At 46.0% G+C, this 26,643-nt stretch overlaps 1 protein-coding gene across 1 annotated transcript in view; it reads right to left on the reverse strand.

Moving 5' to 3' along the window:
- Positions 1–25,509, reverse strand: part of DNAH9 (dynein axonemal heavy chain 9) — a 113,580-nt gene extending 88,071 nt beyond the window's left edge. The window contains exons 1-4 of the mRNA XM_074889192.1: positions 25,458–25,509; positions 17,247–17,507; positions 10,653–11,078; positions 7,593–7,712 (exon numbers count right to left, since the gene is read on the reverse strand). Of these exons, the coding sequence (XP_074745293.1) occupies positions 7,593–7,712; positions 10,653–11,078; positions 17,247–17,507; positions 25,458–25,508 (858 nt within the window). The 5' untranslated portion in view covers position 25,509. The remainder of the gene's footprint in view (positions 1–7,592; positions 7,713–10,652; positions 11,079–17,246; positions 17,508–25,457) is intronic.
- Positions 25,510–26,643: the final 1,134 nt, after the last annotated feature.

Below are 26,643 nucleotides of genomic sequence, written 5' to 3' on the forward strand. Positions count from 1 at the left end.
ATCTGATTTTCCTAATACTTGTAGAGTGTCTACATGCTCCTAATTAATTTCTTGGGGTTATTTTTTATCTGCTTAGGTCCTAAGGGTCTTTTCTTCTCCTTTGCTTGGGTCACACACTACTGCCAGTTTTAGTATCTTAAAGAAATCCCAATCTTTCACCTCAGATCCTAGAAGTCATTGGAATTCATTTTATTTGGCAAGCAGTAAATTAAAAGCCATCTCATTTGATTACCTTTAGCTCTTTGATAATGAGGGATAGTGAACAACCATCCCCTATTTACCTTCTGCATAACTTTCATGATTTTATAGGTTTCTGTCATATCCATCTGCCCTACACAGGCTCTTTTCCAAAATGAAGAGTCCTAATCTATCTCCCCTCTTCACATATGGAAGCAGTTATATACTTTGTTGTAGCTTTCCTAGGTTGCCTACAGTCTTCTGAGATGGGGTAACCCAACTGTGTTCAGCATGCAAGATGTAGGCACTGATAGGCCTAATACAATAATTGTTTAACTTGTGCTTCCTGATTTTTTCCTACCAATTACTAACTAATATACAATTTGCCTTTCTTCCTCCAGTTGAGTACCACACTGCTCTTTCTGAGAACTCTCTGTAATGACTCCAAGAGCTCTTTTGTGAGTGATAATAGTGCAATTAGGACCTATCAATGTAAATGCATGATTACAATTCATTTTCCCTGCATGCATTATTTTAATTTGTCATCACTAAATTTCATCTGCCACATTAGCACATATCCACTCACAAGTACCACCATCAGCCTTTCTCCCTTTTTTGGTGCACAGATACCTAGATATTCCCTGGTTCCTGTCCCTTGGATCCCAGATCATCTTCCCTAGGTCATCTAAAGTTCACCAGATGCCAAACTAAAATTAAGGCACTGTAAAAGTTAGGCTTGCTTTCATCCCCCTGGTTCATTTTTCAATCTAAAGCAACACTGTCTGTGTTCAGTTAGGTGTATTCTTCATTCAGCCTCAAACGTGTTTATTTCAAAGTCTGGGAATTTTTTCTACCCACAGTCACATAGGTGACACATCTTGCATGTCAAATAAATTGCACATCAGTAAGGGCTGTCGGGATCTATTCCTAGATCAAAGCCAGAGGTAACACAGGAGACGGTGTGCATTGCACAACAGTAAGTTCGGGTGCAAGTCGTTCCTTACACACACTGCAAAAGTGATCCATCTTTGACAGCAGTAGTAGCAAGCTGTGTGCTTTCTAACCATGCCTTTAAAAACAGCTACTGGAACTGGCACTGACATAACTTGTTCTTGTCTGCATTTACACCTGACTGTGTTCAGTGCTCCCTCAGTTACGACGCCTGCTAGCAGCTCCTCATCACAGCAGCTCTGTCCTCTAACCAGCCAAGATGAACAGTGCTTCAAGGAACCCAACAGAGTCTCAATTCAAGATGTTCCCAGGCCATGGGGTGGGGAGGAGATGTAACCAACATGGCCTGGGATGCAATGTCCCTGCTCCTCCAGCATTTTTCTCCATCTTATAGCAAACATGATAAGATTTCACCTACCTAAATAAAAACTCCTCTAAGTGAATGGATTCTCTATTAAATCATAATACAAATGCTGCAGCTCATACCCCAGCTGCAATCAGAGACAGCTGATTTCCCAGGGACTAAGTGCTTCTCTCTTCTTCTCCCAGCGAGTTGCATTGAACTGTAATAATTTTCACCACCAGGAGTAACCCTGGCCTTGCCCAGACTTTTAAATCATCTCTGATCCTAATCATTTCCACTGTTTTCCATATGATCCACAGTAAACAGAGACTCCTGGTAATCGTGCATCAGTGTGCGCTGTAGCACCTGGGCAGCATAAGAAGCCAGAGTTACCCTTCTCTCTCCGTAACTGGGCTGGCAAGAGCCATGTCCTCCCCCATTAAAGCTCCAAACAGGAACCCAAGGGGGTGTTCATTCAGTGATTTCAGTTCCAGACACGTGTTTGAGCCAACAACCTGTGCTCATCTCCCATGTGAAATGAGGGACAGAGTTTTTGGATTTAGTCTGGATGACTTTGCCCATCAGTGGCTACTGCTGCCTGCAGGTCTCACGGTTTAATTCACTCCAGGAGCAGGACAGCACACACCTGCAGTTGTCTGTGCAACGTGGTTTTGGCTGCATTGCAAAAAATTCCATGCAAGTGAGGAGTTGGAGCCCTCAGTGTGGCAGCAAGAGATGAAACACTTCCAGCAAACTAATCACCACTTCAAGCCTCAGGCTGGAAAGCTGAAGGTGAGAGTCCCTCCATCTACACTCCGGTCCCAAGACAACAGCCATGGCGGGTCTCTGTGGGAAGCACTGTCCAGATGGCTCACGCACTACTAAGGAGGCTGCTGTGTCTTTCCATCTTTTCCAAGTGGTTTTCTGGCACATTCAGGTGAAGTTAAGAGAGCTGCGAGTGAAGGAGCAGCGGAAAGATCATTTCTGAGCCTATTTGCAGCATTAGGAGAGCTCCAATCAGTACTCAAATCTCTTTCCAAACCTTTGCATTTGGAGATGTGGCAGCAGTAGGCACTAAACAGAACAGATATCTGGTTTTTTTTCCTTGTTTACTGTTGAAGTCTTTTTTAGACTGCACATTGTTTGGAGCAACAGGAGACTTTCATTGGTGTTTTTTGTTTGTGTGTACATGTGTATATTCATCTCCCAGCAAGTCATAGACAAAACCAGAATGCAAACAATCCCAATCCATCCTTCTTTGCTTTATAAAAGCCCAGGGTTGACAAGCTCTCAGTCTCTTATCTGTTATCAACTCTTGTTACTATCAGGCTGAAAAATTTACCCAGCACAAGTGCAGCAGATGATGTTTACCAGCTATAGATCAATAAAAAACATGCAGCTTTTCCTAGCAGAAACTAGGGCATTGCCCAGCACTCATCTTCCTCACCACTGCAAAGACTGTGCCAGTCACATGATGCTTCAGTTTTGTGTGATCTTACATGCAGTAATAGAGATTTGCTTCCACCTGGCTCTGCTTTTTCACTAATGATGAAAGGAAAGGGTGTTTCAGCCTGGGGTCAAGCATGTCCTGGCAGCAGCCGGTGGGGTAGAAGATGACAACATTGGCAGACTATGGAGAAAACAGTGTTTAGCCTGTCTCATCTACGCACACAGACAGATGCAGATTGGGGAAGCTCTCCATGCTTTCAAACACAGAGCAAAAAATGTTTTCCAGCCTCGATGGGCGTCACCTTCACAAACACGGGAGGACATGACTAATCATGGTCCTTGCTATGGCAATGCACCATATTTAGCAGATGTCCAAATTCAATCTAAATGAAAATGTCTTATAAACCTCAGCAACAACTGGCAGGGCTGAACAGCATCAATTGTATTCAAAGTAGAAAGCCTGTACCCGAGTGATGTCCTTTATCTGCCCCAAAAAAATCAAACCACCCTCCTCCACCCAGTTCTCTTGATGCACAGATCAGGCTGCACACTAATGCATCCTTTTTCCTTTTACCATTTTCAGTTTGTTTCAGTGACAAACTTGAAACCATCACCTAAACATTCTCATTTTAAGTATATATAAGAGACTGAAATAACTACAGGATTATCCAATGTCACCCACTGGTGACTGGGCAGAGCCGCACATGGTTTCTCTCATTCGCACAACACGAAATAAGAGCAGGGTGGGAAAAGCAGTTTGTGTATCACCACTTCCTAATTGCTTTAATGGTTTCAAGATTTCAAAGTTTGCTGCTGTGATTCCCCTGAAGCCCAGACAGGGAACCATTTGTTTCCAAAACTGGTCACCAGTGCATCCCAAGAATTTCAAGAGGAAAGAAACAGGGAGGCTTTGAAGCCAAGGCAGCTAAACTGCTATACAAAATAAATCATCAAGACTGTGGCTAAACAATAAAAAACACACTAAGGTATTTAATAGTTAAGGATATAGTCCAGCACCAGCAAAGCACATGAACAAGTACTGCTTCTAAGCAGGTGCTGGCCCTGAGCCTCTGAACAGTCCCAGTTAATGAGCAAGGTAAAGAACATGCTTAAAAGCAAATGTATTCCTGTTGTTTCACTGAGATTATACTGCCTGAGACAAAAAACTCAGTGCTATCAGACCACAGACTAATGCATACATCATCACAAAAACTGCAACTGCAACCAAAGGAAGCTTTTCTAAAATTTGATTCCTATGCCTTATCTTGATTTCAGAATCAAAATACGTTCTTTTTAAAGGAAATTATTAAACTTAAAAAATCATGTAGGAACACACATCATAAGTGACAACCTGTATTGTTAAAACATTTGTTCGTTTTGTTTTACAAGGACAATTTTGTTAGTAGAGCTAAGCCAAAAAAGCTCCCCAAAATTCCATAATTTTTCCTTATCACAATATCACGGTTGTACCTGAATGAAAATTCACATTTTAAGCCAGTAACTCACATGCTAAGCATGCACCTTTAAGAAATCTTGTTCTGTTTCTTACAGTGGTACTAATTGAGGGGAAATTAAGTTGTATTCAGTGTAACACATACACTTACACACACATATATTTATATGAAAAGAACTGAAACCATCATTTCTATGTTTCCTTTTTATTAAACATTTTCTTCTCGTATTCTGTGTTTACTGACTCCTACATGGGCCACAATCTACCTCCACATCACATGTTAAACAGGATTTTGTTAGGCTGTGGGAAGACAGGGGGAAATTCTCATCCTGCAAAATCTCATAAGAAACATAAATGGTTCTTTCAGATGAAAAAGCTACTTTCCTGTCTTAATTGAAAGTTTTGGAAGTATTCAGTGAGATTTAACCTGAAGAACATGAAAGCAAAAAAACTCCTTCAGTGGTTGCATCAGAGAGATCTAAATAGGAAGGGACTTATCTGCTGTTTGTCTTTGACCCCTTCTATCTGAGTATATCACAGTCCTGACTGCGTTTGTCTGCAAAGCAGCTGCCTGTGCTACAGCAGTGCTGTGCTCTGTTTTCCAAAGGAGGTATGCAGAGATTCAAGACAAACGTTTTTTTAGAAGTTTCCCAGTACCTAAGCATGCAGCAGGTGAACTGTGCAGTTCTCAGGAGCTCTTCGATATCCCACTAAATGCAGCCTCTTTCACATGCCCATGAAAACCCACCTGAAATCTAAACAGCTCTAAAAATCCAGGCTAAAGCAATTTACTGAAGGTCACCTAGGAAGGTTTAAGAGTAGGAAATGGAGAAAAATGAAGAACTGAGCACAACTTTCCATGTCCCAAGCAAAAAGCTTTAACATTTGGCTATCTTCCTCTTCTCTATCTATATTGGGATAGATACAAATAGATACTTTACATACAAATTACAGGCCACGAGCAGGCAAAACAAGCAGAGAAACTTACATCCAGCATCACTTCTAGATGTCACTCCTGACTTAGCTGCCACCAGCCCCACCAGCAGAAGCAGCTTTAACAAGACCGACTGAGACCAAACTCTGCCCCTGAATATGTGCAGATCGGGCAGGACTCTCTCCTGGAGGTACAGGTGCAGCCTCTTGGGAGAGAGAGTAGTTTGAACACATCTCCACTGTTCCTGGGAGGAAGAGCAGCACAGCAGCATTTCTTTCAGTGCTGCTACAAGACCAGGCTGCAGGGTCACAGGGAAGGGGCCATGTGCTCTAGTAAGTTTTGCCAGGTCTCAGGCAGAAGCTACGTGCCAAGCTGCGCACAACCCAAAGCCAAACCAGGGCTGGACAGGTGCTTTACACACCAAGAGCTGCAGCAGAGGCAATGTGGGAGTGCACTAAGTCTGTACTCATAGAAGTCTGTACTGCTACCTGCATCTTCCCTGCAGGCACACTGAGTCAGATGTTTTAAAAGCCACTTCTCTTTAATATCTTTATTGATGATCTAGACGAGGGGATCGAATGCACCATCAGTAAGTTTGCAGACGACACCAAGTTGGGTGGGAGTGTTGATCTGCTCGAGGGTAGGGAGGCTCTGCAGAGAGACCTGGCCAGGCTGGAGCGATGGGCTGAGGCCACCTGTATGAGCTTCACTAAGGCCAAATGCCGGGTGCTGCCCTTGGGCCACAACAACCCCCAGCAGCGCTACAGGCTTGGGGAGGAGTGGCTGGAGAGCTGCCAGTCACAGAGGGACCTGGGGGGGTGTGATTGACAGCCAGTTGAACAGGAGCCAGCAGTGTGCCCAGGTGGCCAAGAAGGCCAATGGCATCCTGACTTGTATCAGAAATAGTGTGGCCAGCAGGGACAGGGAAGGGATCTTGCCCCTGTACTTGACACTGGTGAGGCCACACCTTGATGAGTGGGTTCAGTTTTGGGCCCCTCACTCCAAAAAGGCCATTGAATGACTCGAGCGTGTCCAGAGAAGGGCAACGGAGCTGGTGCAGGGTCTGGAGCACAGGTCTGATGGGGAGCGGCTGAGGGAACTGGGGGGGTTTAGTGTGGAGAAGAGGAGCTGAGGGGAGACCTCATTGCCCTCTACAACTACCTGAAAGGAGGGTGCAGAGAGGGGGGATGAGTCTCTTTAACTAAGTAACAAGCGATAGGACAAGAGGTAATGGCCTCAAATTGCACCAGGGAAGGTTTAGACTAGATATTAGGAAGCATTTCTTTACAGAAGGGGTTGTTGGGTGTTGGAATGGGCTGCCCAGGGAGGTGGTGGAGTCCCCATCCCTGGAGGTGTTCAAGAGTAAAGTTGACTTAGTGCTGAGGGATCTGGTGGAGTTGGGAACTGTCAGTGTTAGGTCAATGGTTGGACTGGATGATCTTCAAGGTCTTTTCCAACCTAGACGATTCTGTGATTCTGTGAAAAGAACAAAACAATTGGGGCTCTCCAATTGGGGCTGCCTTTGTGTGCTAGAGGGTGATCTTGAGTCAGCAGAGCCGGGTGCTAGAACCAGCTCCAACCCCTCCACCTGCCAGGGCAGAGCTCAAGCACAGGACATTTTCCTGCTGCCCTGTTTCCTTGCTTGGAGGAACGGGCTTGCTCCGAGTTAAGAGCCAGTGCAGAAGCCAAAATACAAAGTGTAAAAGGAAACTGCAGCACTGGATGTGAGCTGGGGCTCCAGCTAACAGGACAGTGTGAATAGAAGCCATTATCTCTCAGTCACTTATCTGTGAAGCAGTGACAAGGGCATTGCCCCTACAGAGGACAAGGAGGCTGCATATTTTGAAGATACAACAGACTGCGATGCATACCGATGGACTGATAAGAGGGACATGCACAGCTTTTTTAGAGCTTTTCACTGTTAACTTTTTGTTATTCCAAAACCTGCAAAGCTACTGTCATATATCCACCTTTGTTTCTATGATATGATTTTTGAGTCATATAGTTTTGGCCTATCAGTACTTGATCATGCATTTAAGTAACAAAAAAAAAGATGAGAGCTGTGAAGAGAGTATAGCCAGTTTCTTTAAATATGAGCAGTGCCTCCCCTGATGTATGAAAACAGCCAGTTTAAAATGATTTTCATTACCAAAACTTGCTGCAGTGCAGGAAATGTATTCCAAAAAAATTAGAGGATGTAATGTACTATGTGCACATGGTTCGCATCTCAGCAGCACCTGATACCTCCCATTCATGCCATCAGAGTTGCATCTGCTGACACTCACCAGTCGATTTGCAAGAGCGATGGTACACGCTGTAGCTTCAGCTTCTTGCTGACATTTGAGTTTGTCTGAAGTGGCCTTCTCAAACTTGGCTGTGAGCTTTCCCAGGTTCTCATTGAGGCGCTGCACATGAAAAAAAAGGAGAAGATAAGAGCATGGTTTTAAGGAAAACCCCTCTCCAGAGATGATTCACCCTGCAGGCAGTTCTGGCCACAACTCACACTGCCCAGGCTGGCATTCAGGGTGCAGCTGCTCACAGTGTTGCAGCATCGGAAGCCCGTGCGGAGCAGCGAAGTGCAGCACTATTTTACATGCTTGTATCTCATATCCTTGGCGCAGGGCAGAGGCAAAGAACACACAAAACTAATGTATCTGGGGTTCTGTCCTTGTGAGAATTTAAAGTGGGAAAGGGGGTCCTTATGGCTGAGTACTGATGACCAGTGCTATAGCTGAGCAATGATCAGGGCAGCTAAGAAAACAGAATTTTATATTTCCTTATGCTGCAGCTCCTTGGTCTCAGTCCAGTCCCTGAAGCTCTGCTGAGTTGTGCTCAAATCTCCAGGGGCTCCTTGATCAGCTGAAGGTGTGCTTGAACAATCTCCAAGCCATACCTCCTGCATCCTGTTTCTAGAAAGGAGTATAAAAAATAAGTCCATAAAATTGTTCTGCTCCTAAAGCCACCTGAGTGTGTGCTATGGGACACTCCTGCAGAGGAGCCCAACCAGCCCTAGGTGGGACCATCTCACATGCAGGTTGGCTGCAAAGTGCTTCTGGGCTGAGAAGGGGCAGAAAGAGCCCAAACCACTTGGAGGGGGAAAAAAAAGAGCCCTTTGCTTGAACAGAACTGTTCACAGTCCAGTCTAAAACAAATCAACAGTTCCCACAAGCACTTGGAGCATTTCAGTTCTGATAAGAGAAGTAGAAGTAATAATTGATTTTATCTGTACCCAATGCAAACTGCTTAAGGCTAAACTGCTTGTAAATCACTTTAACGCTGTTTGAGCTACACACTAGAAACAAACCTGAAAATGAAAAAGGATTATATTGGGGATATCTGCAGCTCTCCTGGATACTGGAAAACACAAAGCACTTTCTCCTTGACCTGCCTTGGTATTAGTAACACGAAAGTTTCTGTCTCTGCGTGTACATGAATGTATGTGCACACACACACTCATTTATATAAAATCCCATTACGCAAGCACGATCTGATAAATTAGTATCTGTGAGCTGTGAAGAACAGATCATACCTGCAGTACCCCAACAGACACACAAATATACCTGTGTGCAACTGTGAGTGTACATCTTGCTTCTACATCTGCTCTCCCCAGATTCATAGCAACCTTATTTCCCAGACAGACAAAGGAGAGGGAAAAGTACTTAGTATTTTTGACAACCAGAATAGTGTCATTTATTACTAAAAACAGGTATGTGACAGCTCAGGGCCCGGTTGTGAGCAAGTATGAATCAGCCTCACATCAGTGAAGCTATCCAAGATACCCTAGCTTGACAAGCAAGGATATACCTCTACATCCACCCCCACACTAGGCAGTGTATCACTACCCATCTGCAGAGGGGAAAACTCACCTAAAACAGTCAATTTTGTACGTGTATGCCAGTGGAGTACCAGTAATCTCCCCAAAGATTGCCATTTTCTTTAACAAAATCCCACTTCTTTACAAAAACAAAGAAAAAATAAAAGCTCAGGCATTAAAAGCTTTGGAAAGCATAGCATAAAGGGATGAAAAAAGTTCCCCAGCACCGTATTTCATATCTGAGATGGGAGAATTAGAGGCTAAAGACCTCTAAATCCATCCCTGCTTCAGGTGCTGTGCCCATCCTCCTTTCAACTGGAGCAGTAAGGGGCTACCAGAGAGCTTTGAAGATTTTTTTTTTTTTATTTTTAGTTAAAAAGTGTAGTAAGCATTTTAAGAATAATAAGCCCTAGGAGGCATCAAGAAAGTTCTGTATTTTCTAACATGAAGGTGTGCTGGTGGAAGAGAGGAGTACTCGGATGAGCTCAGCTGGAGGGACTGTGCTGTCCCTCTCCAGGTGCATATCTCAAAGACACTTATTTAAGGACAAATGCATCAGCCCGACTGCCAACACATCTTGGTTATTAAAGGTGATTTTGCATGAACTGTGGTGTCAGTACGAAAGCGCAGCCACAGAGGATCCTTCGCTCACAAAGAGGGATCCCAGATCCACAGCACCTTAAAAAAAGGCAGGTTTTGGAGCGCAAGCGGTGACTGCCTGCACTGGGAGGGACCTGGAGAACAGCAAGTGATGGGATGCTGTGCTGCCATCTGAGAGGCAGGCTGGTGGGCTCCCCCCAGCTGGTTTCCACACTTTTCTATTAGAGAAGGTATTGGCCAGGGATGGAGGGTGGGAGAAAAGCAGTATGCCTTTTAATATAGAGATAATTTTCTGAAGGAAAAGGAGAAAGGCTAGAAACACACTTCTCTGTAGAAACACACTTCTAATCACACAGTAATTTCTTCTATTCAGTGAATATTTAATTATTCTTTTTTTGAAATAGCAAAAATCTAAATAAGGATAATGCACAAGATATCCTGACAGGGACCCATGCTGTGACAAATTATTAGGCTCCTACTAGAGCCATCATCATCCTATAAAACACAACCATCGCTAGGGACTGAGTGCAGGGAGCCAGCCCAGCACAGCTCTGTGCTCCCAGCACTCTGAATCAGCCTCCGGTTCCTCTTCCCAGCCCTTGTGCAGCATGCTGGGAACACACTGGTTTGAGATAACAGGTTTTCTGAGGACCCATGAGTAGCAGTAAATTACATTTTAAAAATTAGGTAGGAATAATAAGAATTAATAATTAGTCTTCCTCTTAAGATGTAAGCAAGGCTGGAGGAGATCAGATGAAATGTAGAAAGCAGCAATAAAAGGGATAGAAAAGAATACAATCTACTGAATCTTTGGATTTCCACCCTACCCTTAAAAATACATGAGTGCAGAGAAGCAGCTTTCTCCAAAGCGGAGGATTTCTCCCCAAGCAGTGACTAGCGTGATGAGTCCCAACAAAGAGCAAGCACTTACGGCAATTTTGGTCTTGACGCTGGCCAGCTTGTCCTGGGCGGCTGCCAGCTCCGCGTTGGCTTTGCTCAGAGCCTGTCGCTTTGGCTCCACGTCACAGTACACCTCGTGGAAGCGCACGATGTTTACCACCCAGGAGCAGAGGCCAGCCGCAGCGGAGGACTTGGTGGTCACGAATTCGGGTTTAAACTTGGGATCTTGTAAATAGGGCTGAAGAGCTTTGAGGCAGTTCTCGTGGATGTTCTCCTTGTCGAACTTGATCAGGGAGTCCAGGAAGCCATCCACCCTGGCCATGGCAGTTTTCGCTGCTTTCCAGCTCCTGTCCTTGGGAATCTTTCCCCCTGGGGCCATCAGCACCATCACGGCTGCTGTGACATTGCTGACAGCTGAAGGCGGTGACCCAAAGGACCTCAGCTCCGTCAGATTCTTCTGAAAACGGGAAAACAAGGTTGTTAGACAAAAATGAATGGGCTTTCTTTTTACTTTGTCACTAATAGAGTCAGTCTCCTAAGCTATCAATCTGATAAATTGGGTTTCTCTCGTCCCGAACATCACTGCCCTTAAATCACCACGATGCGTGTTTACAGCACATGTGCTCAATTCTCCGCATCCAGCTTCTTATATCTCACCTGGGACCAGCACAGCACAGTGTTCCTCCCCAGACTCCCAACTCTTTCCCTGCTGCCAGTCCTGCTTCTTGTGGAGCAGGAGGTTTTCTGTCCTCTCAGAAGATTGGGATAAGGATAAAGGAAACCTTTCCAAATAACAACCTCTATAAATAGCCCCCAGTCCCTTTAAAACTGCCTTGCAGAGCTTCCCTTTATGCTTTACTCCCTGTGCCAGACACCCATGTGTTAAGGTCTTGAATTATTTGTGTGCGGTCCTGTTTCCACAGGGCCATCATCCAGCCCAAATATAGACACTTCAACCAAGCACCTTCAGCAGGAGAGCAGTCCTTGGGGTGAAGAGGCAGTCCCCTCATGAGAATCAGCTTATCTCTCGGGACACCCTTGTTCAAGGAGGAATTCCCAACTCCTCCACTATCAACACAGGAAGTTTTAGCGAGTCCCTATCATTAAGTGGCTAAACTTAGCAAAAAAATCTGAATTGTGGTGAAAGCACACATTTCCTAACACACCTGAAACTGTGACAACAACGCAATGCTGAGGGTTTGATCTGCTGACACCTAAAATCCTCTCTCCACGTACATGCGAGTTAGCTTTTGTGTAGGAAAAACCAGGACGGGTAAATCAGCTGTTCTCAGATGATATGCTGTTGTTAAAATAAGGGTAAGGGCTGTTTCAACACCAGTTTAAAAAAATCTGACTTCTGTCAGTTCCTGCTTCTACCAGTTTTGAATAGTTTTTAATCTATATTTTCTGATATTCTGCTTCTGTCTGTGGTGGGATAGTGTGGCACTTTTGAGCATCCATTTTTCTGATAAAGGTATCTGCTATGAATCTGTTCTAAACGTGTCTTTGCTTGCTTTTAGCTTTTGTTAATAGTCGAGCTGATAAAGACAGGCCTTTGGCAGCTGTGTGCATTTCCAGCGTAAGATGTCTCTAATTAACATGCTCAATGACATGGAGCCAACTGTGAGCATAGATGAGCACCCCAACATGCTCTCCTCCATCCCGAGCGCCCCGCTCAGCTCAGCCAGGAGCAGCACATAGTACATGGCCTGACCCCAGCCCCCCACGTGCCAGGGCCTGGCGCTCGGGGGCACTGGGGGCTCTGGCAAAGCAGCCTGTGTTTAACAGCCTGCATCTCAGTGGAAATGGGATGCTGAGCTGGTATCGTTGCTTTTCTCTAGAAGGTGAGCACTTCCATGACATGACAGTTACAGTGACACTACTACCCTGAATGGGGGGAAGGATGATGCTGTCCCGGCCAGGAGACTGAGAAAGACCTGGGCAGCATGGGGTGGCCAGTTTCACTGCTTACTCTGAGAGTCTCTGGCACCATGGGAAGAGGACAAGCCAAGTCCATGCTGAGAGCCACACTGAATGCCACTTGGGTACCAGGTAAAAGGAGCTCAGCCCATTTGTCTGATGGCATCAACAAGTTGCTTTTTAACAGATCACTCTGAATCATTCTTCTGCACACCAGAGTATCCCTGGATGGAAACCAGACAGGACGCTGACACCCAGTGCCACCTGCCTTAGGAGCACTGGCAGCTATGGCATCTTCAAATGCCTCTGGACCATCTCCAGAGGATATTCATTGCAGACAATTGCATGAGAAGTTCATTGCTTTTGATATTTTCACTCTCTTCTGCTCACTGTAACCTGTGCAGAGACTGAGCAGCACTGGCCAAGCCCCATCCTCCTTTCCAAAGGGGCACAGACTGCCCAGCTGTCTCTGCAGGACAGCCGATGCCTCCTCTTGGAAAGTGCTTTGTGCCAAGCAGAGACCCACGGGCAGGGGAAGGCAGTCCCAGAGTCCATGTGCTATGATCGACCTGTTCCCACCCCCCTCAAAAAGATGATGATGCCAAAACATCAGATCCACTGAGCCCCATGTCCTTCAGGCCTCAGGGCCCAGGGGATGCAAATCCTGAGAGAGCCCGGGCGCACTCACAAGGCAAGCAGATGAACTGTACTGTAAGAGTTAAAATGGCATTTTTGTCTCTAAAACCTGATGTCTTGCATTTTCAAACTCACTATCAGGTCTGGGTCTGCATTTTTTATTTTGCAGGTGTTCTGTGTTGGGTGTATCATAATCCACGTCATTCATCACGGTCCATATAACAATTACCTAAATTAATTTTTATATATATATAATTATCTCATATATGTATATAATTATTGCTTTTTAACATCTTAAATAGCCTCTCAATTTGCTGCAGGCACTCACATTGCCACCAAATCCTGCAAAAGGCATTAATACTAAAGCAGGGGACGCAAATGGCTGCAGCAGCTTCCCCCGGTGCAGGCACTGCCCAGGCGAAGCTGGTCTGAGCCAGCCTACAATCACTTCTTGGCTCAAACAGAAAAAAGGAAAAGGAAAGTTTAAATTGTGAGGGACACAGAGACAGCTAAATCCTGCTGAAGGCCAGCTGAGCTGGCCCACCCCCTCCAGAGAGCAGCATGACTATGGATGGTTTTGAAGGCACCAAAGAGGATTATTTAAAGCACCAGAAAGATAATCCTCCCACCACAAAACAAAAAAAAAAAAAAAAGGAGCAGAAATCAAGTTGGGTTTAAGTTGTGCCTGATGAGAAGGTAATGTACATGGCACAGGCCCCTTCACCTGATCACACACTGATCAAGTGAAGTATTTTCAGTTTTGCTGGAATAACTTGCTTACCAAAAAAAATAACATGCATTTGTTACTCGTAACTACCATTTCTTGGGAAGTGTCTCATGAACACGGGCTGCTCTGATTGCAGTAATGAATGACAAATATTGGTTTAATGAGGCTAAGGCTTTCTTTACCAAACACAAGACCACTTTGCAGCCAGCGCAAGGGAGGAGGAGATGGAAATCCATCCAGCTGGAAACGGCTGCGCGAGCACAGGAGGCACAGCAGTGCCTCCAGCAGCAGTGTGTCCCCATTGCAGGAGTCACCTGTCATCAGCCCTGGGGAATTCAAATGGCCTGCTGCTGCTGCAGATGCCCATGCCAGAGGTTAACACCTTGCTAGCTGCCACCCCTGCCCTGCTTTGTCCTGATGACTCCATCTCCCTGGGAGCAACAGGTCCACCCATAGCTGCTTAATGCTCCTCCACTCTGCTCCCACTCCTCCATGCTACTCTCCTCCTCTCCTCTAGCTGCAAATATTATGCAGGATCTCTGCCCTGACAGGAAAGGCTGATCCTTTGGGTTAGTGCCCTGTTAATCGTGGAAATGGCAAAAAACCACTGCGGCCCATTCTCTTGTGTGGACCTCAGATCACCTGCACATAATGCCATGGACAGCCTGGGTGCCAGCCCAGTTCCTGCACGCCAGTGGCAGAGACATGTGGCTTTACAGCAGCCGTCCCATTCAGGCAAGTTGGGGTTTTCGCAAAACACCAAGGGCGACCAGCAATCTGCTGACCAGCCTCATTGATCCTTTACCTGGGATTACTGCAAAGTCATCGCCTGTTGCTTTCCTCTCCACACAGCCTACCTGCAAAAGATACAAGTCTGAATGGACATGGCTGCTCTTCTTTCAAACTAGCAGGTGTCACTGGCACAGAAATGTCCACGTATCCACATACTTACTGAGCTCCTTGATAGCTGACTATATATATTTATTACTGCATTATACTTGACAGCTTTTCTGACTTTTTTCCTTATTAGTGTTGCATGTAACAGTGCTGTCCAAATAGGATGACAGATAATTGGGGAGAAACTATATATACACACATAAATGTTGCTGATTAGTCATGTCAGCAACCAGGTCAAGCTCTCTGATGCATCTCCGATCAGAAGGTAAGGGAGACCATGCCTTCCAGGGCTCTGCTGTTGCTGCTTTACAGGTCCCTAGAGAAAATCCCAGCATCTCCCTAATCTTTGCTTAACGAGATAGTCTACAGCTCCAGTCCGAAACCAAAACTGATAAAGAGGCAAGTATTTTTCCTTTGTACAGTCCTTTCCCAAACACGAACAAGAGACAAAGCAACACATCTCTGCAGCAAAGCCACATGCTTCCTGAAAGCTAATCGAACAGAAAACCCATTCCTGATGATGTGAAGTTGATTTCCTCTCCCCTAAGAGGGCTATGATTAAGCCATGGTTTGAGGCATGATTGAGCCATGCTTTGCTGTGATCATGAGAATAACTCATTTTCTATCTGCGCCTGGTGCGTGGCCACTGCTCTGCCGTGGGTGCAGCAGGAGTTGACTGCTCCAGAATGCTGTGAGAACTGCAGACCAAGATAAATTGTAGGCATGTGTCTCTGGGGCACATCTCAAGGTGCTGAGTTCCAAACAGGAACTCCTGGAGCAGCCTTGGAGGAAAAACTTTCCAAGGTACCAAAAGCCTTCCCTAAACCAATCAATTAGTCTCCTGCAGTCCAAGCAGTCCTTTATGTCCTTGTTATACATTTTCCCAGTTACATCTTCCTTTGGAGTCACTTTGTCTGGCAATGCACAGCTCTACCAAGAAGTCACCACGCACTTGGTACCCAACTACCCACTGCCCACAACAGTTTCCTGCCCAGCCCAAAGACGCTGGTGAAGAACAGGTCCTCTCCCCATCCAAGAAGCCCCAGTACTGAATAAACCCAAACATGGAATGAGACTTCTGTGCCAGCACTTCTTATTTTGTCAAACCAAAAGCCACCCCATGAGTGCACTTGTGGAGCCAAGTTGTATGTATCAGACCTTGAGCATCATGCTCAACAAGGCCTGAGGAATATCTTGGACAAAGAGAGGACAAGGCAAATCCCACCCCAATATGGTTGGAGAAGATCAGTCCAAACCCTCAGGCCACCAGGTTTTGTCCCTACAACAGCAGGGAAAACATGAGGGAAGGATGCCCAGATGAGCCCAAGTAATCACCAACTCTCCTCACTGCACCTTTGAATCTCTGATCCTTCTTCCCCCACCTTGTCTTCTGCCATGGCCAAGCAAGGCATTTGCCGTGGGCTGCAGGAAGACACTTGCCCCACTGTGTCACAGACTCAGAGATGGACATGATCCTTCCCATCACAGGTCTCTTTCCAAAGGAGGAGACCGGTGACATGGGAACTTGGAGGATGCCCATGTTCACTGCCAACTGCAGCCACAAACTCCAGCCCCATACCCACCAACACTGATCTGCAGGGCTCACATGAGATCTGTCTGTGCAACGTTCTCAGCACCAGCTATATCATGGGGGGGAAAGGTTCACAGAGTAGCTGGGTGTAAAATCTGTCTTGTTGGTATTTTGGAGTGTTCTCAGCTCCACTGTGCTGATTGTGCACTTGCACAGAAATACCCCAAACAAACAGCATCAATACTTTCTCTCAATGAAACGAAGGGGTGCTTGGGCTTCACCCTGCCTGTCCTGCAACACCTCCTGCACCGCTGCTGTGACAGCTAAGGGCACAGTGCTCCTTGCCACAGGACAGCTGACAACCAGTCATCCTGAGAGCACGTGCAGCCTCTCCTGTCTCCCCTCCTACACTTTCATTCCCCATATTTCAGGGGTAACAGCCTCAGAAAAGTCTGGTCCAAGATCTGGCCTGTGCCCCTGCCCTGGAGCTCAGTCCTCCATCGTGCATGTCTTCTTCCAGACTAGCAGGAAGGTCTGAGCCAGAGACAGTGCCCAGACAGCAAGACAGAGGTACAGAACTGGTGATCACTCTGAGACACTCTTCCCTGGGTCATGAAGAAGGGTGACAGTAAGGTTATCTCCCTTTCTTTGTGGGGCAGGACAAGAAGCAGTGGAGCCAGCAACAGTGGAGAAGAGGTGCAAACAAAGCACCCACCTCCAGTTCCTCCTCCATGGCCATGAGTAAAGGGTAGCTTGGTGCAGTCTTGTGACTGCTCCGAGTTACACGAAGGACCAAGCATGCACCAGCTGGGAAGAAGCTAGAGGAGGGTCAATACAATGCCCAAAACCATGGACTAACAGATGACACTGCCTCACTACAATCCAGAGAGGAGATACTGGAATCTTCACCCTACCTTGTTGAGGGTGTTCAGAGCGGCCTGAGCAGCTTCCAGGGCAGGTTCAGCTTTGGCCAGGTCCTCCTCGCAGTCCTTCTGTTTCTGCTCAACCTCCTGGGTAATAAGTGCCACTTTCTGCTCCTCCTCATCGGCAATTGCCTTTTCCCTGCTCACTTTCTCTGTCTCCACCCCCACCACCTGGATCAGCTTGTCAGCATCATCATTCTTCTGCTTCAGCTCCACTTCTTGGGCTGCTAGCTTGGCCTTCAGCTCATCCACCTAGAGGGAAGAAACACATGTGGGAGCATAAGCACTCACCAATCTGCTCCTCACCCTGTCCAGAAGCACAGGTTCACACTCAGGTGGGGTTGAGCAGTACCCAAAAGTATGGAGGGCCTGTGTGTAAAGCAAACAATGTCCTGGCAGCACAGAAAAGCAGTATTTCTAGCTGTTAGCAAGATACTGCTGCTCTCCTTTGCTTATGGTTGCTTGGGTCACAGTTGGAGAGCCCACACGCATGGTTCACATGCTGGCTCAGCCTGCCAACAGCAAGGAACCCAGCAGGGGAGAAATCAGCACCAGCAGGATGAACTGCTAAGGAGGTTGTCCCACCCCTGCTCACTGCCTCTGCTTGGAAACTGGACAGAGGTTCCAGGGCAACATGAATGCTGCTTTGAGCAGGATCCAATGGGAAATAGGTGGAAGCTTTCATTTCATGTATTCCTGGAATTATTTTTGTACAGCCCAGGAGCCTCACCATGCACCAGGCATTTGCAGGAAGCTTCTCTCACTATAAAGCCAAATACATCCAGCTTTGAACATGAGATCTGATGTTACATCACATCCCTGGTAAAAGAGACATGCATGCACGGTGCACGTGTATTTTGCAGTGGAGATGACACATGCTACAATTCATCTACACTTTCTTTCGCTTCTCAACCTTGATACCAGCAGAACACAACACGTGGTATTTCGCTGTGTGCAGGTTTTGAGGAGGACCTGTACACCAGGAACCAGTACCCCCCAGGCTGCCTGCTCGCTCAGGTGCACCTCGCCACTCACCCACCCCTTCATCCCATGCCCCACACACACCAGGCAGAGGAAGCAGCCCATCAGTTCCCTTGCAGCCATCAGGTCCTACAGACTTGTGGCAGGAAGGGCATTTTTCACACCAGAAAGATTATGATTGGGATCTGCTGACTGGTACAGCCTTTGTCAAAGGTCCAAGGCTTGAGGGGCTTTAAAATGCAGTGTCAAATGAGCTTGAGAAGGGATCTTCCATTCAGCTGGTAACCAAGAAGCGTGTCTGTCACTGGGTGGCAGCTCCTCACACACTGCTCCACCGAGCAGCAGCTCACACCCAGCAAGGTAGGAGCCCTCTCCAGCAACAGGCTGAAGCCTTTGTACGGTGGGCAAGCTTGCAACAGCTCTCATTTGAAGAGTTGTTTTCTAAAAGCATCTGTTTCAATTACTTTACTCAGGCTCTGTGCAGATCACAGAGTTTTTCACTGTCCTGCCATTAGGCTCATAAAGGATTGCTTAGAGATCCTGGGGTACATCTGTACCTATATAAAAATACTTACTAAAAGGGAAGTCACTTACTTTTGTTGATATATTCCATTTTTATACCAGAAGAGAGAGCACAATATGCAATCTTATAAACTGAAGTTATTGACATTCAGCATCAGCTTCAACTGGAGAGTGGTTCCTTAGGAGTCTCTTTGTGCTGTTCACCCATTGTCATCTCCTGCTGTCTGGCACTACAATGCTGTTTTCACCATGACAAAGATGTGACTGTAAATCCAAACGACTCAGGGCTTGCAGTAGCACATAATCCCTTCAGTCGACAAACTCAGCAGCAGCTTCTTGTTCAGCTGCATATCTTCGGGGATTGCAGGAAATTGAAGTGGGAGGTTTTGTTGATGGCAGATATGGCTTGTGACCTTCTGCCCAAAAACCAGTAATCATGTGTTGGATATATATATAGGAATGGGAGATTTAGGGGTGTACACAACCACAACAAAACAAGCAAGGGATTAAAACCCACTAGTACTCAACAGCGTTACAAAATGAGCAGATGTAAACTCATCCTGCAGCACAGCCTGTGAGAACAGAAAATGTCCTGACAAAACCTGCTTTCAGCCAAGCACATGCAATAATGAAAAGGGTAAATGACTTGTTATGACATTGTCAGGATTTTAAAAAAGGAAGAAATTCAGTTAGGGCTTTGCCTGAAATATTCGGAAGCTCAGAAGTGTATGTTACTGTGAAGGTCCCTGCCCAGCTGGGCACGAGTTACATGTTACATTCCCAGTGGAAACGATGCAAGTTGGAGCTGTGATGTGCATCCTGAGGTTCTGCTGGACCCTCTGCCAATAGACCACACCACATCTAGGGGACATATGGTCACCTCCAGCCTCCCTTACCTACAGCAGGATTTTAGAACATGAAAGGAAACAAACATGTTTCCCCAGTGAGGCTAAAGCTCAAACGCAGTTGAGCAGAGACAATTTAATAGTGTTTGTGCAGTGGAAAGAGAGAAACAGAAGCAATACCTAAATAACCAAACTCACTGTCTTTAGTGATGACGTGGGGGTGGCACAGGGAATGTACATTTATGAACTTTATTCTTCCAGTTTCACTCCCTCAGCATAGCAAACAAGGTTCCCTTAATGCTATACTTTCATCCACAGCAAAAACAGTCTGTCACTTTCATTTCTCCTCCCTTCCCACACATCCTAATGCCCAGACATAACAACGCTTGATGAGACACCAGTGAGCAGGCAGGACTCATGCCACCGCCTTCGGGAAGGCAACAGGCACAGCAGAAACCTTAAATGTGCTCCCATCAATGGCCTGTGGAGCCAGCCCTAGCAGAGCAACATTAGGAATAAAGGCATGAAAGTTCTCCTCTGTCTCAAGTGTCACAGTAACAGAAGGTGCTCAAACTTCCCTTCTCTCACACCAAAAAGGACCTTTCATCCAAAAAGGATGGCAGCTTGTACACAGAGCTATTTTCTGTTTCTTTGGAAAACCCAGATGCTTGTCATATTTCCAGCCATTAAACTACACTTCTAAAATCCTGAGGTAGCCAAGCCTGACCACCACTAACATGTATTATCTCAGGGTGTGCAGAAAACCTTCTCCGCACAGCTCCTCTCACAGCCCAGAGCTGCTCCAACAGTCACACGCAGTCTTCCTCCTCACACTGACACCCCCCATACTCCTAGTCCACCCTATGAAAACCAGCAGTGTTATAAACCATTCAGATCAGCAGCAGAGCCATCCACCATCCTTTGAGCATATTTCCAGGTTGCTCTTCCTTGATCATTCTTGAGTCAGCTCTGTGGCACTCCTGGTCAGAGCTACCAACAATATCCCAGGTAACATCATGATGCTACAACATCACATGCGAAACACCTGATGCAAAAGGAGAACAGCATGGGAAGTATTATACAACACCTGTTCCTTGGAGCTGGTGCTCAGGCGGAGAGGATGAAGACTGATGGACACAAATAAGAAGCGATGATGTTGTGGAGACTGAAGCCAGGAAGTCCTATTGATCTGGCCTCATGTACTGGGTTTGCATAACAAGGTTTTGGTAACAGGGGGGCTGCAGGGGTGGCTTCTGTGAGAAGCTGCTAGATGCTTCCCCTATGTCCAATAGAGCCAATGCCAGCCGGCTGCAAGACAGACTCGTCGCTGGCCAGCATCAGTGATGGTGGTAGCACCTCTGGGATAATATAATTAAGGGGAAAAAGTTGCTGTGCAACTGGGCAACTGTAACTGAAGAGAGGAGTGAGAATATGTGAGAGAAACAACACTGCAGACCCCAAGGTCAGTGAAGGAGGGGGAGGAGGTGCTCCAGGCACTGGAGCTGAGATTCCCCTGCAGCCCGTGGGGCAGCCCATGGTGAGGCAGGTGTGCCCTGCACCCAGGGAGGGTAACAGGGGAGCAGATCTCCACCTGCAGCCTGGGGAGGAACCCACACCAGGGCAGAGGGATGCCTGAAGGAGGCTGTGACCCTGTGGAGAGCCCATGCAGGAGCAGGCTCCTGGCAGGACCTGTGGACCCATGAAGAGAGAAGCCCACACTGGAGCAGGTTTTCTGGCAGGACTTGTGACCCCATGGGGGACCCATGCTGGAGCAGTCTTTTCCTGAAGGACTGCACTCCGTGGAAAGGACACATGGAAAACACCCATGCTGGAGCAGATCGGGAAGAGCTGCAGCCTGTGGGAAGGACTGACATTGGAGAAGTTCATGGAGGACTGTCTCCTGTGGGAGGGACCCCACGCTGGAGCAGGGGAAGAGTGTGAGGAGTCCTCCCTCTGAGGAGGAAGGAGCAGCAGAGACAACGTGATGAACTGACTGCAACCTCCATTCCCCACCCCCCTTGTGCCACTCAGGGGGAAGAAGTAGAGAAATCAGGAATGAAGTTAAGCTGGGGAAGAGGGGAGGGGTGGGGGGAAGGTGTTTTAAGATTTGGTTTTATTTCTCATTACCCTACTCTTATTTGATTGGCAATAAATTAAATGAATTTCCCTGAGACAAGTCTGTTTTGCCTGTGACAGTAACTGATGAGTGATCTCTCTGTCCTTATCTCAACCCATGAGTTCTTTTCCATCTTATTTTCTCCATGCCCTGTCCTGTTGAGGAGGGAAGTGATAGAATGGCTTGGTGGGCACCTGGCATCCAGTCAAGGTCAACCCACTCTGTCTCAGTGCAAAGGAAACCAGGAACACTCACTGTGAGGGGAAGGTTGAATACCAGAAACCCATCAGTCTCCTAGACAGTGCTCAGGAAGGCGCTAAAAGGCATGAGGCATGCATGCATGCAGCAGGGGAACCTGGGACATGGACACTGGCATGGACAACAGGGCCATCAGGCTCACAGGATGTTGCTAAAAAAAAGATAAAAAGAAGCAGCTCCACATGGAGGGGCAAGAAGAGACTGTTTTATGTGCAAAACAAGAGCACAGGATTGGGCGTTCACACCTCTTCAAAGACGTGACGTCCCACAGCTGGCAGTGGAGTTCAGGGTGCTGCAGTGACCTGTCCTGCTAGGTTCTTGCCAGCACATTGGACCCTGCTGTGCTGTGGAGCAGTCACAGACGTGTGCTTCCAGACCCACTACAGAAGAGTCGTTACCACATCCACGGTGAGAAAAACACCACGGACTTTTCCAGGGTCTGCCAACTCTGGTGAAAGCCGAAGATGCCTTTTGGGTAACATGTAGCTGGTAAGCAGAAGAAAACAAGAACTCCAAGAGAACAACAGTATAAAGAGAGACTGAGGTGTCATGGAAAAATCACAGCAGACTGTCATGCCAAAGAGAAGAGAATGCTATTAACTTCCTTCCCATACACAACACTAGGAAAATAACCAGATCAAGGTGTGAGCAGACAGATCCAGCATGTGCTTTAGCACATGGAATATCATTACTAGCCACAAAAGGGTCAGTATTTGGTCCCAAACAGTGATAAGAAATGTGAAAGACCAGCTTCCTGAGTCCAGGACAATCTGATAAGCAATCAGTAGTGTGAGGTAGAAAGAGAAAGAGCAAAGCAAATGAGAGATTCAAGGGTAATGTACTGTGACACCAACAGGGAAGGAAGAAATGCCTACCACCAGGACAGCATAAGAATTATTAAAGAATAGGAAACCTGGAGGGCAGGCTCCCAGAAGACTCATTTTATCTGATTGTCCCTGCCTTGCTTCAAGAACACAAAATACATCACAAAGGTCAGCGATTAATTGATAGAGCAAGCAAGACTTGAATCTGGAATCTAGTGATGCAGTATTAACCAAAATCATCCTAAAAATTACTCGGTAACAGGCTCTGAACAGAGCGTTGACCTCTTCACAGCGAACATCAATCTGAAAAACAAATGACTCATCCCACACATCTTCCCAAGTCTATTATGTCCTAATAACTGGAAGCCGGCTCCTGCTTTTCTGAGTACTGAGGACAGTCACTGTCTTCAGGAAAAGATGGCAAGGCATGTAAGCTAATGGAAAACATTTCTTTAGAAGAAAAGTTGTTCAACAGTATCAAGAGGTCCAAATCTCAAAAGATAAAAAAGAGCAGGTAGGGGGGAGAAGAGTAAAAGGAAAGGGAGAGGTTATTTTGAAACTGGAATGACTTAGTCAAAAAGTACCCTGCAATTATCCGGCACGACAGCGCCCTCATGCTGAGGCTACACTGGCAGTCTATAGAAATACATAAAACTCATAACTAACTTGTCAGGGCATCCAAGCAGCAGGAATCTGGAGAATGCTGATGATGGGAGTACTACTCGTCAAACCTAAGGCACAACCAGGTCTTACATAGGTATCAAAATCCTCCTCCTTTGCTTTGAAAATAAAAAAACCACAGCGTATCGCTTCCAAGCACCATGAACACAACCCGAACATGGCGCTCTGAGATAAGACAGAAGACTTGTCACTTCCCAGCACCAAGACCAACCATTTGCTTGGGTGAATATAAAGTTCAGATTTTTAAATCCGTATTCAAGATTGAACGTTCTGGTATGATTTCCAATACTGCTAAATATCCACACTCTGGTTTCAAATCAACAGCAGTTTTGACTATTGCGCACATCTGATAATTTAGGTGTTTAATTTTAGGCCCCCAGTGCTAATTTTAGATTCAAATTTGACATATTTGTCCTCACTGCTCTGCATCTTAATCAACTTCACAAACAGACACTTCTCACCCCAGCCTTACTCCAACCAGATATGAACTTTGTGTTCTTTTACCCTTCTTGTAATAGCAAAACCTACAAGACCCACAGATGTTGTGGCTTCCTATCTCCGCCCCTGTCCTCCATCACTGCTCAGCAGCTGTTTTGTGGCTTGTCAGAGAACCCTTGCCAACATAACACCCATATGAAGATATGTCTGAGGGATACAGAAGGGTCCCCGTGTTTGACCGACACTACAGGGATTTGTTTCCTCTCTAAAGGTTAGTTTCATATTAGTTGCTCCCAATGAAAAATAGACCTAACCCACCTTGTCCACCACTGGGGCATCATCAAAAACAGCAGCACCCCACAGGTCAGCAAAACTATCTGCCTCCACAGGTAAGGTAGATGTAAGGTCTGCTTTGCAGTGAGGACACGTACTTATTACTCTGGTGGGTGTCACTGATTGTGATGGGTGCTCTCTACTTCTGGCTGTTCAACCTCAGCTGCATCCTTACAAAGGAGATGCTGCAACCTGCAAAGGGGACTTAAAACATTCCCACTCCCCTCCTGTCTCCTCAAAGACCTGTCCTGCAGCATGAAGAAAGCAACTGTTTGAAGTGAAATGTTGATTATCAGAGCTGAGAGGCACTAATAGAGCCCATGCATCACCCTCCAGTAAGGCACATATCCTATTGAGTGTGACAGATACAATTTATGACATCAGCATTATCCAGAGCGTATATATGGAAGGGGTTGAACCTGCTAGTCCTTCATTCACATCAACACCTGCATTTCTTTGGAGCAGCTTCAGGAGAAGACTATTACCACAGTAGAAGCTTGTAAGTGGACATTTGGAAGAGTTAATAGAATATGAAATGGAGAAAAATGAGAGTTTAGCAACAGTTGTAGACAGTAAAGCTCTGAAAGGCAGTTTGAGAGGTTTGTGAAATACTCAGAACAACATCTAGTCTTTACCACAGAAGAGGGCCAGTGCTGCTCTTCAGCAGGGCGATTTTGGGATGGCTAATCTACATTTCAGACATGCATTAGTATTCCTTAAAGATGGATACCATAATGCAAGGAAAAAAGAACATCAGTCTTATTTTAAAAGGATGTTCTATTTAGTTTGAAAGAGAGGATTCTTGATGAAGTCACTGTAGTTTTCCTGGATGCAACTCCAAAAATCACTGATCTTCCTGTATTTTATAAGCTATTTTGTCATCACAGCTGAAATATAATTTCATTAAGAGATGCACATAGCCACCTGGATCCCTATCTCATTTTACTTACTTTCATTTGGGATTAGCACCACCCAAAGAGCAGAGTCTGGACAGACATCTCTTCCCTTCTCCTTTTCAGTACAGAACATAACTGCTGCTCCTCCAGGAACTAGTTCAAGCCCAACTAGAGCCAGGATCTAGCACAAATTGTACACCCTGCACAGTTTCAGCCTGTAAAGTTTTCCTTTGAACCAGGATGCAGAGATGTCTCTAACAGAGAAACAAGGAAAACCATCAGCTTTTAACTCCAAAGGGTTTGTTTACCTGTGCAGATGTGCTGTTGAGCTTCTCCAGGCCATTCTCCAGCCGCTCCATTTTTGCTTTTAAAGCCTTGCCCTTTTTCAGTAGCAAATTCTGATATAGTTTGATTTGCTCAAGGAATGACTTTGGAGTGGTATAGTTATATCGTCGCTCATTGCTCAGATACAATCGGGATATCTTGTTGACACTTGTGTGGACATAGGCCATGAATTTGCTTATTGACTCTTTCACTGAATCCTAAAGGTAAGATGAGAAGACAGGAAGAAAATATTTTAGACAGAACAACTATATATAGCAGTGCCATATATAAAGGAATTAACTTTTTATTCTGCTGAAGCAAAATCCAGGATGTAACATCTGAGTTGATCCCTTTTCATTTGTTATCTCTAAAATAACTTTGTCTGCTTGTGTACTTTATACCTTCTTTTATATCTTTTCATCTTATACTTTATCTTTTTCCAAGCAATTTTTCTAGCATTCAGCTCTACAAAATAACAGTCTTTTAAGTATAAATTTGGGCTTTTTTCCTGTACAAATGGGGAAAGTGCACACTCATAAAAAGAAACATTGTAGACTTTATTCTTCCAAAATCCTGCTCAGAAAAGATAAACAAACAGAATGGAATGTCTTTTAGTCTAGTAGCAGGTTGTCATCAATGAGAACTTGACATATATTTGACCTTCAGGATTACAAATGCTTAGACATGCATGTGGAGGGAAAAGTGTATGTTTCCTGCAATAATCATAAGCATTATGTTATTTTCTGCACTGATTTGTAATCTGTCTCCCTTGCTATGAAGCAGTCATTTCACTGGCAATACTGTGAGTGTATAAACACACACGAATGTGGTGCCCACGGCCACACTTCTGCTAAGGTCCATGCCCCTCCCTGAAAAACCTGGACTGTGTTTCGAGCGTGGTTTGATTAAGCTTAATGCACTACAGCACTACCAGCAAATCCTCTCCGAAGTCACCCGGATGTCCTGGGTAAATGTTGGAGGGCATAAAAGTGAGCAAACCCTCTGTGTAATACTGTCCTTATTATGCGAGGCACTGAACGGAGGGATGAGGTCACACCTGGCTGCCACCAGCACCGCCATGGCCAGGGGTGGCCAGCGCCTACACCCCTTAGAGGAGCTCAAACCCAGGCACGGCGCAGGCACCCCCTGTGGTGGAGGATGCCAGTGGGT

The sequence above is a fragment of the Strix uralensis genome, chromosome 19 (genome assembly GCF_047716275.1).
Source record: "Strix uralensis isolate ZFMK-TIS-50842 chromosome 19, bStrUra1, whole genome shotgun sequence".
NCBI classification, from domain to species: domain Eukaryota; kingdom Metazoa; phylum Chordata; class Aves; order Strigiformes; family Strigidae; genus Strix; species Strix uralensis.